The 20,515-nt window shown below is 35.3% G+C and overlaps 2 protein-coding genes across 2 annotated transcripts in view; both read right to left on the reverse strand.

Moving 5' to 3' along the window:
- The window catches only part of LOC133520648 (uncharacterized), a 258,897-nt gene that overhangs the window by 117,525 nt on the left and 120,857 nt on the right, over nt 1-20,515 (reverse strand).
- Nucleotides 13,165-18,702, reverse strand: LOC133520651 (uncharacterized). The gene is given in 2 exon segments (XM_061855204.1): nt 13,165-15,584; nt 15,586-18,702. Coding segments are annotated over 2 exon segments (3,717 nt in total). The 5' UTR covers nt 17,884-18,702; the 3' UTR covers nt 13,165-14,165.

The following is a 20,515-nucleotide window of genomic DNA, read 5'->3' on the forward strand; positions in this document are numbered from 1 at the left end:
AGAACGATGAATGAATTCGTATTGTACATTGACATTTAAATATAAGGTATATAAAAACAGTATTTAAAAATCTATAAAAAACCGTATCAATAATATTTGAAACAAGCACAAAAACTCTTAAAGTGGAATACGATAGACGAGAGATATTATCGCCATACGGTGATTATTAGGTACTTCATAAAACCATTAAAATTTCTGACGTTGTGTAAATTGAATAGAATTCATGAAATAGATAGGGTAAACCTCCTATTACTGACCACCTTCCAATAACAGGCCACATTAATTAAATTATTTATTTAATTGAATTAATATTCTTCGAATCTTGGGAGATCCATGTAGTGTTTAATAGTACAACAAATCTTATTAAACTTACCGTATGCTCAAAGGGCTAAAATAAGAATTATATTTATTTTCTCCAATATGCTCGGAAATGTTCACCTTATTGTAGCAAAAATAGTATGGGAAGTTCTTCATTAAACAAACCATTATTGTCGTGTTTTAGCGGACGGGAAGCTATAACTGTGTTGTTTTTACTTTTTTTTAAACATGTAACTCTTTCACTAAGAAAAACGCAAACAGCCAATTAAAATAGACGCGGGCTGCGTGATGCTTAAATTATGATTATTTTACCTGATTTCCTCGCATGTTTGGAGAAAAGCACTATATATATATGCCTAGGCAGGAACAGCAATTCGTGGATTCGTCTTCTTTGTCGAGATCGAAACTCACCCACGAATTGCCCTTTCCCAGCCTCTGCAATAGTGTACTATAATTCGCACAATTCAAGTATACCAAATATCATTCGTTCTGAAAATTTACTTGGATTATGTGAATATTTAACAGAATCGTTTTTAGTACATATAAGGTGGCCAGTTATTGAAAGGTGGCCGGTAATAGACGGTTTACCTACTTGGAATTTGATTTTTCTATCCTGAGCATAAGATATACGAGTACATAATGTAATATATACTCGTAAGTAGGGATGGTTACTGGTAGGCGATACAAATAACAGAAAATAATATAAATACCAGAAATGACATGTTTTACATGCATGTGAAAATACGCAGTTCTGCTTTAACATTTATTACGAAAGTTCCGAGAATTCATCATTAAATGGATCAGTTTTCATAACCTCATTTCTCCCTCTCATCGCATTGTTATGGGTCATGAATTTTTAAATTGATTGAACTCTATTAATTTAATTCAACCGATATCGATCGGTTTAGACGTTTTAAAATCAGAATATTCGAATGATTACAATATTACGAATAACGATATTAATTATAATGTTTAGAATTTTGGTTTCACGCGAAAGGAAGCACAACTTAAGACATTTTACATTACATTTTCAAACAATACAATTGGTTCTCACAGGGCTTCTTTGCCCAGCGTCCAGGGTGCGTGTCGGCTGCGTTATTAATTTAACCGCAGACCTAATTAATCTTACCCGCTGCGGACTCTCCCACGGTAGGATCCAGCATGGATCAGGCGTATTTGAACCGAGGTTTAGAAGTAAATACGCGGTACGGTTACGATTACATTAAAGCAAAAGGACATGAGAGATGTTACCTCCATACTTTTTAAAGATACTTTCTGCTGAGAAGGTCAGTGAAAGGTCTGTGTTGTTTTCCTGTCCCTCAGATAACAGAAAGTGATCGGTAAAAGGATATATGTAATAACCTCGTAAGGGTCTAATTTAATTATAAACAAATAAATAAATAATACATATTATAGGGACATTCTTACACAAATTGACTAAGTCCCATGGTAAGCCAAGAAAGCTTGTGTTGTGGGTACTTAGACAACGATATATATATATATATATATATATATATATATATATATATATATATATATATATATAATATACAAATACTTAAATACATAGAAAACATCCATGACTCAGGAACAAATATCTGTGGTCATCACACAAATAAATGCCCTTACCAGAATTCGAACCCAGGGCTATCGGCTTCATAGGCAGGGGCCCAAACAGCTCATCGCAGTCCTATTTCGTAACCACTCGCTCATTTCGGTTACTGATACCACTTATATTTACTACCTACTTAATCTTTCTGGTTTAACCCATTGGTTGACTGGTAGAGAATGCCTTAAGGCATTAAGTCCGCCATTTGTACCTTCATGTATTGTGCAATAAAGATTAAATAAATAAATATATTTGCATTACCATACTTTGTTCAACTTTGTTCTTGAATATTGAACATAATGCCACAGGACCTGCAGTTACCCGTCTTAAACTCCTCGAGGATATTTTCGTCCTTTATTAGACTTTGAAGGAAAACAGTAAAACTATATTTTTATGACGAGTTCTTCTTGGTGGCGTGGTAAACATTCGCGTCCAATAAATGTCGGCTATTCCCCCGACATGACATCAAACAGGTTGGCCCTATAATTTGCCTGGAGGCATTTTGTGTTGACAAAACCCAACGATTATAATCAACAGTCTAACTGTTGCTGCTATTATAATAACGAACCCTTTTGTAAGCGTATTCTGTCAATGCCCATAAATTAAGGCTAAAACTTAACCGACAACGTCTTGTTTATCATGTTTTATATTATATGTATAGGTTTACTGAACCTATTATTTATTTTGTGGTGTTGATTAAGCTAGTGTGACTTAGGGCGTTTATATATTAGTGTTTAATACGCGGATAAGCTCGTTAGAAGCGCATATATGCACGTACAGGCCAAATGTAGCGTGCGTATACGCGCGAAATGCCGAAACGACCGTATACGGGCATAAAAAAAACTTTAGTCTGAAACCGCCCATATGGGCTACATTTTGCTACTTTTGACCTAGACAAAATGCAAATGTTTTATTTAAAAAGTCTTTTTACCTTTTACGAGGTATAAATTCAAACATAACAGAACAAAAACTATAAAGTACTATAATGTCAATGTATCAAATTTAGATCAGTTTAAATAATAATGCATCTCTTATTTAAACTGAACTTCTTCATATTTAAACTGAAACAAACTTAAACTGAAGGATTTTTTAAATGTACCTATAGTTTTTTTACAAACAAAAGACACAGCAATGCCCATTCATGTATATAATTCTACCTAATATAACAATATTTGTATGAACCGCAAAATTCGTCTCCAAACCATTTCGAGGGATATAATCCCTACTTACATGATGAGCAAAACTAAACTGAGCAAGGATTTGTACGTGATGAAAGGTCCAGTATTCGTAAGCGTTGTACTCTGTACGGACTGGCACATCAAAGAGTTTTATAGAAAAATATATCTACGTGCGATATCTATATCGATATCTCATTTTTAATATAGGGACTTTTTCAATGTAGGGTGTTATTATGAACATGGTGCAGAAATATGGATTTGCGGCTGAATGTTTTGAAGTTGGCCAGTTTTTTAGTTTTTTTCTTCTGTTTGTTTTTAGCGCGAATGTGCTCAGTGCCTTCTTGTAGGCGCCAAAGATGTTTTACTTTTCATTTTTTATCCATTATCGTAATGAGAAACTTTTTACTAGATAATATGATACATTAAAGTTTTTTTGTTTCCTCTTACACAGTAATGCAGAAAAAAACTAGGGTACTTTGTTTTCATAGCCTTAGTCTGTTTTAATTAAGTACATTTGGTGTCAGCAATTAATCCCTAATAGAACGTAGGGCTGTAATTAAATTGTAGGTACTGGAAAAACATAATTAAAATGTTTCCAAATAGTGAAAGCAGAAATTATTACAGGGTAAAATAAATTAACTATTACAAATGAATTGAGGGCAAGGTCCGGGAATTCAAACAGGACTTTCCGTTGTTGTAGGCACCTAATCAAAAGTTAGCGTCGTTTGAATCCCCCACAGGCAACTGGCCTTCTGAATATTGTAATAATCCAAATGTGTTAACAAACCCTTTTACCAAACAAAGTTTAGAAAATTATTTTTAAGTATCCCGTCAGAATTTGCCAAAACTTTATTTAGTTTATCTGAGACGTACTAAATTCATCGCAACAAACTGACATAATTATAATTTGTATAGGGTTAAAATATAAGTTTATACCATGAGCTGTACATACATGGCTGTACCTAAAGTTTGGTCTGCTTTCTCTCGCAATTTAAATACTTAGTTTACTAACCTAACCTAATTAAGTGATGATCAAAAAATATTAGACTTATTTAAACTTCCTCGATTTTTACACATTAGGAGATTATAGAAATTTAAAGCTTAATACGCGATTAAGTCCCGTTCTATAATCTAATAAAAAATATTAAGTTCATAATAAGTTACTAACATACATAATTAAAGCCCGGCCAGAAATATAATAATATGATCATTGCCAAGAGGGCGCTGTTATTCTCATGTATAGGGTGACCGTTCAGTTTAGTATGAAAAATTTAGTTCCAATGAAATTCCGCAGTATGGCGCGTGATCAAATATTACTGGTCAGGCTTTAAATACCTACTAGGTTTGGTAGACGTTTAAAACGTGAACAGTTACTCTAGAAATTAAAATTTGATACAAATATTATCCAGCGTAGGGCCAAGGCTAGTCGCATCGCTTCGACGGCGACGTTTATACAATACGTATTCGAGTCTGACAAAGATACTGTCATTTGTTATACAAAATAATATTGGCAAGTTTTCTTCTGGGAAACTAAAATTAACACTCTTAGTCATCAGGCGAGAAAAGAAACTTCCTTTCAAATTTAGGTCACTAGACATCTAGTGGCGGCGAGGCGAACTTCCGTCGCCGAGTGCGGCGTTTCGAAAATAGATGGCGCTGTCGTAGCCGATGTCGACGGTCAAAAATATTGGCAGCCCACTGGGAAATCTTTCAGCGAAAGTATAAAGTACGAAAGACTCGGAAATAGTATGAGAAAGTTTGGAATAAATTTCTTATACCACCAAAATAAGCTTACCACACTCAGATTTAGTCAAAATTATGGAATTGCAGTTTTAGAGTGTTTTCATACTTTTGATTTCAATTTATCGTATTAAACTTATTTCCTACTTTTTTAACGTATGAGGAATTATTTTTAATGGAAACAACCTTTGCTTCCATTGTTGTTGAGTGTTGCATAAAATATTAGGTACCTATAATATCATAAGTCATAACCTTCGTGTTAGTAAACAAAATAAAAACGATTTTTCCCTAATATTCATAATACCTTGCTAGTTTGGATTTGGTGATTTTATAAGCAGTCTTCTTGAGTCTTATAATAAACTATAAAGAATAACAACACTGTATAAATATTATGAAACTGTCATTAGAAATATTAGAACTGGATTGAGCACATTCGTTGTTTTTGAATAAATACATGAAATTATTTACTTATACACAATACCGTACGAGTACAATGCCGTTCTTAAACTAGGTGACCATACAAATAAATAAGTACGATGTTCATTATGTAAATAGATGTATTATTGTGATAATCTGGTTAATCGCATTATGTCGAACATCAATTCTACCTTTACCGCTAACCCAAGCAGATAGACATAAAACCTACCGAGTACCAACAACTACTTACCTACAATTGGAAATCCACCTGCTGTGTTTATTTTTCCAATTTGTAAAGTAATTTTTCACGTGCCTAATCGGACGTGTCGCCACGACGCGACATGACGCGTCAGGGATCCAACAAAGAGTTTGTCGAAAAGCCCGCGGGCGCGCCGGAAGCGATTTGGCCACGGATGTGACGTCACACGCCGGTGGGGCTCATTGTGCTCCACCATTGTGGAACAAGCCCAAAGGCATTGAGGTACAGTTTTGTTGGAGTCTTTGGATGGTTTAGAAATTGAACTTTAAGGAAAATAAAGCTACTTAAAGCAATGAAAGCGAGTTTCATTTGGAAAATGTGTAATTATATAAATAAAAAAGTTTAGAACCTTTTATTTTGTTCTTCCTTTCGGCATACGTATGTCTCACTTTTTTTTCTTAGGATATATATAGTATTTGACATTTTAAGGACTTTAACAGTACAGCCCTAGTGCGGTAACTAGCACTATACGTGCGTAACATGGACGCAATTAAATTTAAAGGGCCACATGTAAGTACTGGAAGGCGTTGTACAATACATGTGCGATAATGTGCGACTTATTGCGAATTTCCTACTTTCCGCACTTGTATCGTAATGTAACTATGTTGTCAGCTATCAAGTTCTAATATTCCAAATTGATTAGGTCTAAGTTAAAATGGACATAGTGGATATGTACAAAAAACATGATATGAAAAAACAAGGCAGAATACTTACAGCATCTGAGGCAAGACTAAGAGTTTTCGACCTTGCCAATTTTACGAGTAGGTAAGTATTACAAGCCGCTGATGTCACCGACGGCAGATATATATTAATACTATCTATTTTCTTATCCGAAGTGTAAGGATGGGCACACAGATTGAAATATTACGGATTACTCACAAAAACGTAACGTATAAGTAATAAATATTAATTTTTTTTTTTAACGAGTACATGTTAATAAAATCTATTTTATATGATAACAAAATCTATTTTATGTATAAAATGCCTTACATCATTTTGGAAAGGAGCTAATACTTTCCAAATTAATGGATCGATTTCTATGAAACATAGCTAAGAATCACCGCAAAAAAAACACGCTTTTACGTAAAAAAATCGCATCGAAATCGGCCCATCTGTTGGAGAGCTACGATGCTACATACAGACATTGGCGTCAAACATATAACACCCCTCTTTTTTCGTTGGGGGTTAAAAACGATTTTATAAGAAAGCGTGTACGATGAAGGATAAATATATTAAAACATTATAGGGGATACCTATAAACTTAGTATTAATAATAAAAATACTGCATTTTCGCTTTGAATTAACTCAATTTTAAATTATTATTTTTTATGTCCTTAACTCTTGAAGTGGATTTTGAGTTAGTGGAATTTCGATTTTATTTCAGTTAATCAAATTTGAAATTTAAATGATATAATCGGTCGGGAGTCGACGGCCCACCACTCCAAGGGTTAAACCGCGTCCGAAAAAGAGGTATGGGCACTGTGATTTGTGAATGTCATCTCGCTTCGGTGGTATGTCGCGCCACGTCGCGCGGTGTGGTAGGACACAGCACCGCGGATGTCATTCCTGCCATTCCTTACACAAAACCGCAGCCAAATAACACAAGACCCTACTCGTGGTATTGTGTTCTTGCTGGTGAGTAAGGTTGCCACAGCTCAACGAGGATGCGGAGTGTTAGGGTCAGCAACGCGCATGTAACTCCTCCGGAGTTGCAGGCGTACCTACTTAGGTTAGAGAGACTGCTTTACCACCATGCGGGCCGTATGCTTGTTTGCCACCGATGTAGTATAAAACTTAATGCATAATTTTTATTATCCTACAAATATGATTAATGTTATAATTTATGTTTGGAAGTATTTTACTTAATCATGCCAAAACGGCTAATAGACTTGGGTGAACTTTAAAATAGGTACCTAAATAAGCAATTAATGACTGACAGAATGATAAATAGATAAGAAAAACCTTGTCGACATTTCTAAGATAACACTGGTAAATAGTTAGGTAACATGATTCAATAATATTGTTATTATTGCCGTGTTTTCCACGCAAATGACAGATTATAATTTTCTACTCGATGGATTTGTAAGGATTTTTATCTTGTTATTTTACGACCTCACGATCGTCATTAGGCATCTCACGTGCACCAATGAGTGCGAACGAGATACCTGATGACACGACTTGCGTGAACCAATAAGCTTGAGCGACCTTCAATTTCATATTTGTCAAATCTAACCTTTAATGACATGACAATCCGAGTCAAGGCACGCGTCGTCGTGAATGACACGATATATAACCAACTAAGTATGTACCTATATGTAGCGCGATTACATGTAGTAATTTTAAATATGGGTAATGTATCAGAAATTATGAATATATTATGGTTGTTAAAGCTTCAAATTAGTAATTTGCAGAGTACAAGCCAGCAACATGAGGAAAGTGAGACACATTCTGACTAATTTGAGTCGAGTTACCGATTTAGACTTGTGAAATCAACTTATAACTTTATCAAATCGGGATTATGGTTATGACATAAACGGTGCGCCGGTTTTAAATATTCATAGCGCTAATTTCAGAAAAAAACTAGCCTATATGGTGTCCTACTGCTGGGCAAACGCTTCCCCCCTCGATCTCCATCCGTCTCGGTTTTGAGCAATTTCCAATTCCAGAGCTAATTCCGGATTCCATAAAATCATAAAATAAATATTTAATACATATTTTCAATCGGACTGTAGTAAAAAATGTGTATATATACTTTCTTCATATATTTCCCCCGACACGAGTTACGAAACGTTAACACTGGATGCGATTTGCACGTCGCTCCAATGTGCGAGCGGGATGTAGCTATAATACGCGTATAGCCTTGTCTCGCTTAAACATCATAGCGGCGTGCGAATCGCATTTAGTGTGATAACCGTCTAAACATATTATTAGATGTGACTACAATACGAGCACGCAGATTCATTTTTACGGCTGCCATTGGCATGGATGGATTGGATTCCCTAATGGATATGCATTATGGCCACAAATTGACTGTATCATTCTCTGATGACGTTCGTGATGTGACGTGAACGGAAGGAAGCTATTTACGCCGTCAGAATGGCCTACCTCGAAACACGAAATCGAAATTTCGTTATCTGCCTCTCTATCACTCTAGTCTAGTATCTTCAAGTGATACATGTAAATAACGAAATTTCGATTTTCGTGTTCCGCGGTAGGCCTTCAGAAATACGTTCGCGAGCGGTATTCGTACTAGTTTACTCGTATTGTCGACTTCTAATATGTATCAATAAAGTATATTCATGGATGGATTTCACTTCCAGTGACTTTGAGCATGACATTTTCTATGTACTTAAGCTTTTTTTTTATATAATATAGGGAGCAAATGTCTGTCGCCCATGGGTGTCCAACACCAGAGGGGTAGGAAGTGCGTTTCCGGCCTTTAAGATGGGAGTACGCTCTTTTCTTGAAGGTTTGACTTTGCTGCCATCATAAAAAAACTGACGATAGGTAAATATGAATGCATATATTTATCACAAAATTTGTGTGATGAAATATACATGTTTAAAACTGACCAGGTCGCGAAATCACGACATTTCATTAATAAACGTTAAAAACCGTTTCTGTAGTAAATTGGTACTTAAATGATGCAATAGAAGATTATAACCAACATGCTAAATGCGAGTCTTAAGTCAAGGTTAGGGCGTCATAAATATCATAACATACAATGTCATGTAGTGTCTTTAAGGTCAGTTAAAGATTTGAGATGTTGATCTGTTTAACTTCCTTCAAACACATTAAAAATGAAAGTATGGATACTGTGCATGATTTTTACTCAATCACAAACACGAATTAAAACAGATTTGGGTGCATAACTTCCTTCCTATCGTAGTAGTGTATATCCTATGAATAATATTTGTCATCCCATACTTCCGTTCAACGATGGCCGAGACTAGTAAATACTTAAAAATCAATGTAACTGAATGTTGGCTCGCGGTCGCCATTCAAAACCATATAAAATACCCTTTAAATAATTACCTGTCAGCAACTGCCGCTTCACTTGATACGCAGGTGCTTTATTACGAATAATACCGATATGAATATTTGTCATTTTATTATTCAGGCCTCCGCGAAATAATGGATGATTAAATTGAAATTGTCCGGCAGCGGATCAGGGGCCTGATTCTCGGATGTGCATCTGACGTATGAGAATGATATCGAAAATTTATTGGTGCACATGCACTCGCAGTTCCGTCTGTGCAAGACACTGACTTCGTACTTTTTTTGGTATTAAATGAAATGAAAATTTTTATTTGTAAAAAATTCGTTGTACGGTCACGTCTGAAAATATAGATATGGACATTAAAGTGCCAAAAATATGTATCTTAATATATTGTCAATAAGGTCGTGTAGATATTTTTGAGACTATGTCCGTATCGAATGAAATAACCTTACAACTATATTTTCAAAACGTATATCTATATTTACATTATTGCTTCATTATGAAATGGCAATGTTCCGAGTTGTCGTAATAATTTTTTTCTAAACACCACCTAAATAGTTTTGATTTAAATTGCTGTACGTCCAATTCCTTCAGTTCTTTAGGAAGATAAGCAATTTTAGAAATTTGCAGTACACAGATGGAAATAAGCTATTAACACCCCGCCTGGTAAAATGTATAGTAGAAAAATATATACAGCTTAAAACCTTGTCGCCAAATATATATATTGCTAACTATTACCATGTATGCTAGTTTTTAGGTTATCTATGGGCCAATATTTGCCTGAAAATAGTTTTTTCATTCATTTTCATTTAATTTCAATAAACCTCACTTTTGAGACATTTTGTACTAATCGCACAAACTAATTTGTGATGCACCATAGAAGTTTTCACAATAAGTGTCATAATTTTGCTTTTTTAATCAATGTAATGCCAATGAGTAGTAAATGTGTAAAAATTTCACAGTGGGTCAGGAATGAAGTTGTTTGATAGTACGTACATGTTAATATTAAATTTAATATACTGAGTTTTGTATTCAGAATAATGCTACTGCGTACACCTACATTATGAAGTCGTCTGCGAAGTTAATTGAAATGCCTACGTTATTGGCCCCGGGTCAGGGGTTCTGAACAGTTTAATTTACTGCGATTGATAAATTTAGATAGTGCCACTACGGACCCCTCGGTCCGTCATTGTGTCAGAGTTCAGACGCATTACCAATAAAATTTCTATTAAATAAACCTTAGGTTGGCCTCGCCGCCTATTCCTTTAGCTCGGTCGTTTTATAAAGTGAACTCAAAGTGGAATGAAGCCTGGTTGTTTACTGAGACTGCTTCTGAAATGAATTCGAATGGTATTTGGCAATGTACTTAATAAAAGACCTTGTGCTAAAATTGTACATTAGTGTTTAAAAAACTTGTTTGTGATAGTTGTGATGATTGCATCGTAACATTAGTCCTGCATCAAAATGATACACGATATCCAAGAATGTTCGCATGATTTATATAAATTAATTAATAACAAGCGAAGGAAATTATTTTTTCGTCGTGATCTATTCCTTCATGTCTGCAAGTACTTACATGGGATGAGTACAACGGAAACAAACGAATAGCAACTCTTGGTATAACAACAATATACGACGTAAGTGTGAACTCGAGATAATAGTTGAAAAGTTACTCCAAAATCTCGTTAGACGTAAAAGCTAGTTTATATTTACTAGGCCATAATGAATGAGGTAAGAATAGCCTGAGTGAAAGATCGAGCGGTGGTCATACGCGAAGTATGTACGCACGTCACCAAAGGCCATACCGGACGGAATTAGACGAGCTAAATATTTTCAGGGACGATGCACTTGACTCCTCAAGAGGAATTCTTCAACATTTTCCGTTTACGCTATTACTTCATGACCAAAGTTAAATCTTACACAGAAAACAAGACCTAAAACTGATTTGACTGTACTCGTATCAATCGAATCTACACCTCAAAATAGATCTCAACAATTAGTTTAAAATAAACGTCATTTAATAATATCTATATTCATCGTATAAAGTAAGTAAGTAATATATTCTTCATTTTATTTAACATTCATTGTTAAAAATATCATTTCATTAGGCTATTTTTTTAATTTTTAAACACCTACATATGCCAACATATATATATTTTATTTACACTTTACACAAGCAAAAACCCTACTAGGCCAAATAGCGCTAGGTACATATGTCAGAAGAAAATAAATTGCGAACTTACACTTTAGTTTATATAACTGAAAATTCAATTTATAAATCATTTGTTATTGAGATAGCTATTTGGCTTAGGGGGGCTATGATAGTGTTGTGCGATTGTAGGTATGTATTAACAAATGTTATAAAAGCACCACAAATACTTAATATGTATGATTTATAATTTTAAGGCTATTCCCAGATCCAATTATGTCGTTTGTAATCAAAACCGTATTATCGCCAGGTGAAATGCTCCTTTAATCACTTAATTAACGCGGTTTGGTGCTAGCTCTAATCCAATTATCGTGTTTATCAGTGTTAGTGTGTATCACGTGATAAGGCATTTATCTCCGAGCCGCAGGGACGACTGATCTCACTTGCTACACTGTATTATTATTACAATAATCATTAACATTGTAAACAACCTTTTGAGCATTTACATAGTTTTGTCCTCCGAGTCGTCGTCATATAATTTTCCGTCACGACAGTGCATTATGGCAAAATTAGCCATGAAGTTATACTTCAATTATTAATTTACTTAACTTCAATTATTATGGACATTCATAGATGACAGCGAGTCATTGTTTTTATTACAATTTGCTGACGTAAGTACTTCTAATTACTTTTTAATCTAGTGAGCTTCAATCAGTCATTCAATTTAAGCATTTCTAATTATCTTATTAATTCAGATTACATATTGCTTTGTAACAGCCGCAACATAAAAATAAATATGATTTGTCTTATGAAGCGGTGGTGGCCGAGTGGCGTCTGGCGTATGACGTCTGACTTTCAATCCGGGGGTCGCAGGTTCAAATCCTGGCTCGTACCAATGAGTTTTTGGGAACTTATGTACGAAATATCATTTGATATTTACTACTAGCTTTTCGGTGACGGAAAACATCGTGAGGAAACCTGCATACATCTGCGAAGAAATTCAAAGGTGTACGTGAAGTCCCCAATCCGCATTGGGCTAGCGTGGGTACTATAGCCCGAGCCCGATCGCGCATGAGAGGAGACCTGTGCCCAGCAGTGGGACGTATATAGGCTGAATTAATGAATTATTATTATATTGTCTCGTATGCTCGTTGATTTTCACGAAAAAACTAAACACTTATGTAATCTTACGAAAAACAAAATGACATAATACTGTCTCAGACGTCTCAGACCTCAGATAATATTCGAACAAAGAGAGATAGACTAATAGATACCGATTACCGAGTGGGTGTTTCGTGTCCCAATTCCAGTCACATAGCCGTCGATACAAACACATGTTGCCTCTGTCAGAAATTAATTACGGGTGGAAATCCTCCAGGAAAATATTGACGGGAATTTGATCTGCTACTGATTACGTAGCTTTACTCTTTGGCTTTAGCAATTTTCGCATATAATGTAAAGGGTAATTACGCATCGTAGAAGTTTTAATGTTTTACATCTTGATGTTTCATGGTTATGACTGTCATTTGATTTAAAATTGGCTACTCAACTAGTTTGTTATATTATAGTGTATAGAGACAATTACCAAACAGTTTTTTTCTTTAATTGTCAACACCAACTAGGTATATCTGTGAATAAATTGTTGAAGTCCTCCTGACCCAGAGAGTTGAGACGAGGTACGAGTAATATGGCTTCAAGCCCCTTAAGTTGATATGGTTTTCTTTGTGTTTCGTTACAGTACTCAGTTACATGACAAATTAATACCTATATGTATACAAAAGTAGTAACCGTGTGTTATTTAAACGTGATTTCAGTCCAGTTTATTATGAACAATACGAACGTCGTGCGCTTAATCCAGATGCTCTAGTTTTTGACAGTCTCAAATGCCCGTGGGTTGATTCACTTATGCTACTAGTCTGTACCAAGTATCTACATATAAATATATATCATCGGAAGTATTATACGCACCGCTACTAAAATAGTGATTATGACATGCTATGCTAAAAAAATAATGAAGTCATTTCTAAATTACCTACATCAAAATAATAATTTTGGACTGTCTGATTTTGTGCACTAATGGCCTATATTTATGTAGGCATAAATCCATACGCCCAGATTTCTGTTTATTCATGTTCACATAAAATCGATAATACCAAGCTCATTGTAAATGTTACATTAGATAACTCCATTCACATCTGTAATAAATCTGCTTCAATCCAATACTGATATGATGTATATCCTGACGTAAAATACTGACTCATGCTCAATACATCGAGGCTGGGAAAATGCATAAACGGGAAATACTCACCACTTAGATCTGATCATTTGGATTCTCCAATAAAGTACACAGATTTGATTGATGCTAGCTGTTCACATGTTGAACTAAAAATACGCATTCACAAACTACACTCATGCAACAACACACAGCGTCTACACACAAATGAATATATACAAATGTTAAATTAAGTCTGACTAAAGATATGTTTTGTTAGTATTCACTTGTTTCGCAGCAATCTAAAAAATATTTTGCCAACAGCTATCACTAGAATAATCACTGCACACAATATCATAACGTGCGGGGATGCTGGTCCAGTACTGGACTCACCCGGACTGCTTTTTCCCTGATCGGTGTCCTTCACAGTGAAACGAACGAAGTCTTGTAGATGGCTAGGCAACTTCTTGACATCTTTTTCTTCACCTCCTTCTATCACTTTAATTTTGTGCTCAATTACTTTTGGTTCTTTATAAACATCTTTATTATTCTCATCTCTCTCATCCTCTGTCTCGGGATCTTTGATGCCTAATTTGTTCCACCTTTCTCTTGCTTTCCAAATAAATTCTTTTTCGATTCTATTATTTACTTTAGAATCAAGGAAATCTAAGGCTGGCATACTTTTAGAAAAAGGGTTTGCCGAGGTAGATGCCACAGGTTTACTATTGTTGGTTATTTTAATTACTTTTTGTTGCCTTCTTTCTTCACGTTCTGCCATTTGATTGACATATTCTGAATACATTTTCTCCCGTAGTAGTTCTTCTTGACTACTGCTGAAAATAGACAACTTTCCTTTATCTGGTTTTTCTGGTACTTTCGGCGATTTAAGAGCAGACAATCTTAACTCCGAGTCTTTTTTAAGAAGCATGCTGTGACTACTAGTACGAGTAATTTGTTCATTATAGACTTCGGCTTCTGATATTAGCGGAGCCTTAGGGCCTTGTTTCAGCTGCACAGGGAAACTAAGCTTTTCATTTTCAAGTCGGCTAATTTCAGCTTCTACTTCTTTTTCTTTTCGTCGTATATATTCCATTTGCTGGTCACACAAATCTTTGGGCAAAGACGGTCTTCTTGGAGCACTTTGGTCTTTGAACTGATCTCTAAAGTCTGTGTAATATCGATGCATATTTTGAATTGAAGATATATCATTTTCTATTTCTTTACTTAAATTACCAGTTGAGTAGTGAAATGATTTTCTTTCATTTTTAATAGATCGAAATGAACTATCTGTAAAATCAGAACTTTCGTCGCTTTCATATATTGATGACGAAAATTTACGAGTTCTAGGGGGAGGAACAGGTTTTAAGTTGCTTGTAAAATTTCTAGCCGTATTGTAATGCTCTTGCTTTTTAAACATGGCTTCAGATTTTTTGTCAATACTTTCTACTTGGTCTAATATTTTTAGTTGATTCTTTGATTTTATAGAATTGATATTATCAGTGACAGCTGGGTCACGTATCAACGCCAGCAACCGAGACCCAGTTTGGGATTTGAAAGGCACTACAGGTGGGTTATTTAGACGCTGGGTTTCTTTTTTGAGCTCTGTGTCATAATATTCGTTATAACCTCTTCTATCAACATACTTTTTATGCATATCAACAAGTTGACTGGCATCTTCCTTCGTTATAACTGTGTTTGTTTTTTTCCATTAACATTTTTTGAGATGGTGATAAGCAAACATAAACCGGTTCCTTTTCTGTTGGCACCCCTACCCAGTGATTGTCGTCTTGAGACAATTTCAAAGAAGAATTGCGAGGTTGCACTGGAGGCGGATTATGATCATTATCCTTAGAAGATAATGTTACCTTTTCAATGGCTGAAACATCAGGCAAAGGATAGTAAGGCATATTTTCGTTGGATGGAAACTGTGGAATTCTTTGTGATCCAATAGCAGTCGTTTTGGTTTGACTGTTAGAGTTTTGACTGTAAATTGTTATATTTTGGAGTCGTTTTGATACTGATGCCAATTCTTCTAGTATTTTATCACCATAAGGAAATGCTGCGACCTTTTGAACACATAGATCTTTCAATGTGGGTGGCTCGGTTAAAATTCCTTTTTTATTCTGTGAGGCAGTCCCTGTAACACATTCAAATACATCGTTTACATGACTTGTATTACTAGTTTCAATTGTGTGTTGTAAATTGATGGGGAGTTCGCTCATATCATCATGCACAATGTTAGCGACATCGTTCAGGGATGAATAAGTGGGGTTATATTTGGCCGTGCATTGGGAGGAACCAACACTGCTAGAAGAATCTTGTCTGTTTAACATTTCTTTTCCATTTTTTTCGGAGGACTCAGAATCGGACGAAACTTCCTTTATTAAATTATTTATAGCATCATTTAATTCACATTTTAAAACTTTCATATCTAGATCGTATCCGTTATTTGATTTTTGTGATTGTAAATCGCTACTGATATTCGTATTATTTGTATTACACGTTGTATTTACATTATTATCAGACTCAACGTCTTTAACAGTCAAATTGGTCTTTATCTCATCAGTGGATAAGACTAATATTTCGTGTGAGTTAAGAACTGACTGATTGACGCCTCCTTGTTTGATTTCTGTTGGTATTTCAATTACTCGAGGGATGTTTTGTGTGGATGCTTCTCGACTTGGAGCAAATGTTTCCTTTAGCAAGGTCTCGGTATCAGTCACTTCAATTGTTGGCGTAATCATTCTGACTGAAGCATCTGTATCAACTCCTTCATCCCTATCTCCGTCTTCACTATTATCATAAATTGAACTTGTGCTACTCGACGTGTCTGTTAAATATACAATTTCAGCTCCAGTCATTTTTTCCACATTTGACACTGACCAGTCTCCTCGTGCTTCACTGATTTCCGGTTCTTTCAACTTGGTATCAAGAAGCATGCATTGTTGTTGAATTTGCCTTCCAAACTTATTGTGATTCATTTTAGTAATAAACTTATTCGTTTTTGTTTTATCTTCAAATACATCATCGTCTAAATCGTCATTATCATTTTTTCTTTCGCTTAAATATGATTGGCGCCTTGAGCTTTTTGATGACTCACCACTACCTTCTTCATCAATAACATCTAGTGTTCTTGGAGGACCCAGTCTATTAAAGATAAAGTCATCAGCAGATGCTTTTTTGCGAAGTCTATGCTTAACTCCATGATTTACAACTTGTACCGTTTGAATAATAACTTCAGATGAATCATAAGTTGAATTAGTCAGTGGAAGCTTTTGTAAACAGTTGCGCAAAGATTCTTCTTCTTCAGGCGTCAACGTCCTGCTTTCTTCGCTGTGTGTATATGTAATAGGAATATCACAAGTTATTAAAGATTTTGTTAAATCACGTGGAACCATCGAGCCTTCTTGTAAATCATCTGTCTTTTCCCATTCTATGTCCGACTCAACATCAGATACTAAAACACTACTGCTATCAATTAAATGTAGTGTACTTTCATCATCAGACTGTATGCCACATTCTTCGGTTATCTCAACAATTTTTGTAGCCTCCTCATTATCTAAGCTCTTGCTTTTTAAGTTTGTGTTCAATTTGGGTTTGCTTTTAAATGACTGCTCAGGAGATTCCACGACGTATTGCGGGTCATTAGTGACGGCATCCACTAATTGTTCAACATTGAGTTTTGTGCTGTCAATAGAGTTTAAGTCCAGCAATTCAGTACTGTTGCTATTCAAATCTTGATTCGTGCTTAACTCATTGTCGGAGGTGTTTTTAGAATTTTTTTCCTCATTTACTGTCGGTTCGTCAGGTAAAGGTATTGAAATTTCAGGTTTGGTTTCATTCACTGTTTTACAAGTTTGCTTGTTTTCATAAATACCAGCACTACATGATTCAGAGCTCAAAACGCTTTCTACATGATTATTTTTATTTTGTTCTTGTTTATTTTTATTTCTACTGCGTTGATTTTTATTTGGCTTACGTCGTTTAGGTTTTTCAGGCATATTTAAATACGGATTGTAATTGTTATCACTGTCACAACGTTATCACACAATCACACGCGGCGTCCAATCAAACGCGGTTCGCGCCCCCGACACCGGTGTCTGCGTAGGAGTCGCGATTTTGACAAGTTAGTTGCGTCGCGTAGGGATTTCGTGGTATTCGGGCTGAAGGGCCCGGGCAGACAGATCGCGGTTTTTCTTTTCAGCAAGCGGTCACTGGCCGTGCCAGTCGTGTGCTCTCGCGGCGATTTACTGATAATTATAAATGTTTGGAGTACACGAGCGTCGTGGACTTTATTTTTACGCGGACGTACGATCGGTGCGCGCGCCGACGCTGGCCGAGGGGAGTGAGCGCGCCGGCCACTTGCGCCCGCGCGCCGTGTTTATCGTGCACTATGTAAATCGTATATTGCTAATTAATATTGCACGCACACACTTCCACTATTTAGGGACGCCTAACGGGCATAACCTTCAAAACAATAGGCTTTGCAGGACATATAAGGGTTGGCTTTGTTGGAATGTTAGTTTACTTGTGAAGGTTGACGCTCCAAACATGAAACACAAAGTAAGCAAAAAGTGTAAGGCATAAATGGACATTGTATTTAACACATTGTAGTTTTCTGCTTATCCAGACCATGCATTATCTTAAACGACCGACGTCGGGGGTTTAAAAAAGTCTTTAAGGCTTTATTTCCTCGCTCCGACCTATTTCCGCAATTATATGGAAATTACTCTTTGAGCGTTTTCTCGTCCTCGTCGTCCGAGAATAGGTTAAGACATTTTAACCTGCGATTACAAGTTTCCTTGTGAAATCCTTTTCAGATAAAATATTTTTATTGTCGATTTGCGGTTATCGAACCGATAATATGTACTTAAATGTTATCAAACGATAAACCTTTTCAATAACTTATAATATTTTAATTACTGTTTATTATGTCTCATACTTTTTAAATTACGATGCGTAATGTTTCATATGCAGTATTTTTTACCTGAAGGCGAGTTTTTTTACGGTGGATCTTAGTTATGTTTCATAGAAATCGATCCACCAGTTCGGGGAGTAACAGCTCTTTTTCAAAATTTTATTAAACTATTTTGACATAAAATGGATTTTTTGCATATTAATATAACGTAGGTTTTGAAATTTTGTAATTTAATAGTTATATAAAGAAATTACTATGAATTTTATTGTTTATTACTCAGTGTTTTTGATTATTAATCGGCTTCCGTATTCCATTACCCGCTTTGTTAATTGTTCGGTATAAAAACAACATTAATATACAGCGGTATTCATAAGAAAGTATTAGACTTTTTAGCAGGACACTAAGAAAATGTGAAACCTTTTAATATTTTTAGTAACATAAAAATTGTATTAAATTTACATAAAGGCAGTAGCCAGTAACATGACAAAGTAATAAAAAATATTATTAAATAAACTTATTTTCCGCATTCGTATGTAAGCTCGTCATCGTTAATCGTTATTGTATAATTTATTCGAGCCATTTAGATATTCACTAAAATAAGCGATCCAATATTCAATGTAGGTCTAGGTATGTAAAGGTATTACACCTACTGATGTATGTAAAGGTATTACGAGAACGCAATAACTTTAATCAAAGTTTATACAACAGGTACGTGAAATGCCCAAATAGACAATTTAGACATGCATTTCACGCTCACTAAACTCACTTTATTTACAAAAACCTACATACGAAGTTAGGCCAAATTGCGAAACTTAAAAATGCACGTAACGTTAGCGCCAAAAATGTCTTTACAATTTTGCACCTTATTTCGCAGCACTAAGACGAAAATACGTATAGATATTTTTGACGCTGGCCGCGCCGCACACTCGCCCTGGTTATTTTTAAAGAAACGTTATTGGACATAGGTGCGGCTTGCTTGCTCAGGAAATATAGTTACGTAGCCAGGTAGACTTAAAGTGGACTAACTAGAGTAACTAGTCCCTGCATCTAGACTGATTGAACACTTCCACGCTTGCAACGGTTATGTCGGTCTAAAAGATATTTATAGCTAGTGTTGGTAGGAAATCGAGTCCTTTGAGTCTAAATGTGAAGAACTCGACTCATTTTTACGCGACTTAGCACTTAAAAAACTTCCGAGTCTTTTAAGCCCCCAGTCGAGTCCTTTATTGAATCTTGCTTTCGGATAAAGACTTCGTCCAAAAATATGTAGGTTTTATCTAAATTAACACTAAGGAAATAGGCGTTATTTAATGTGTGAAGCTTACCCTTGAATTTCATGTGAAGACAATGCCTTTACACATTTTTTTATCCATAATTTAATTGTTATATTTAAAGGTTTGATTTCTTTACAGAAGACATGTCTCGATGAGAACTGAAGTTTCGACTCAATGACTAGAGTCTGATAAACCGAGTCGAGTCTTAAAGCAGAGGACTCAAGGGATTTGAGTCTTAACCAACACCATTTATAGCACTACCGTTCTGGTTCTAAATTATTTCATAATAATACATAAATATGGACAGCAAATATAAAATGATTGTGTTTCCAATTAATTCAAATTAAGGTAAGTGATATATCACCGCATAAAGTCTAATTATATTGCAATTGAAACAATGCATTCCCAGGATTTCCACGAAATTAAAGCAATATCGGAAAA

Source organism: Cydia pomonella, chromosome 8, assembly GCF_033807575.1.
Source record: "Cydia pomonella isolate Wapato2018A chromosome 8, ilCydPomo1, whole genome shotgun sequence".
NCBI classification, from domain to species: Eukaryota; Metazoa; Arthropoda; class Insecta; order Lepidoptera; family Tortricidae; genus Cydia; species Cydia pomonella.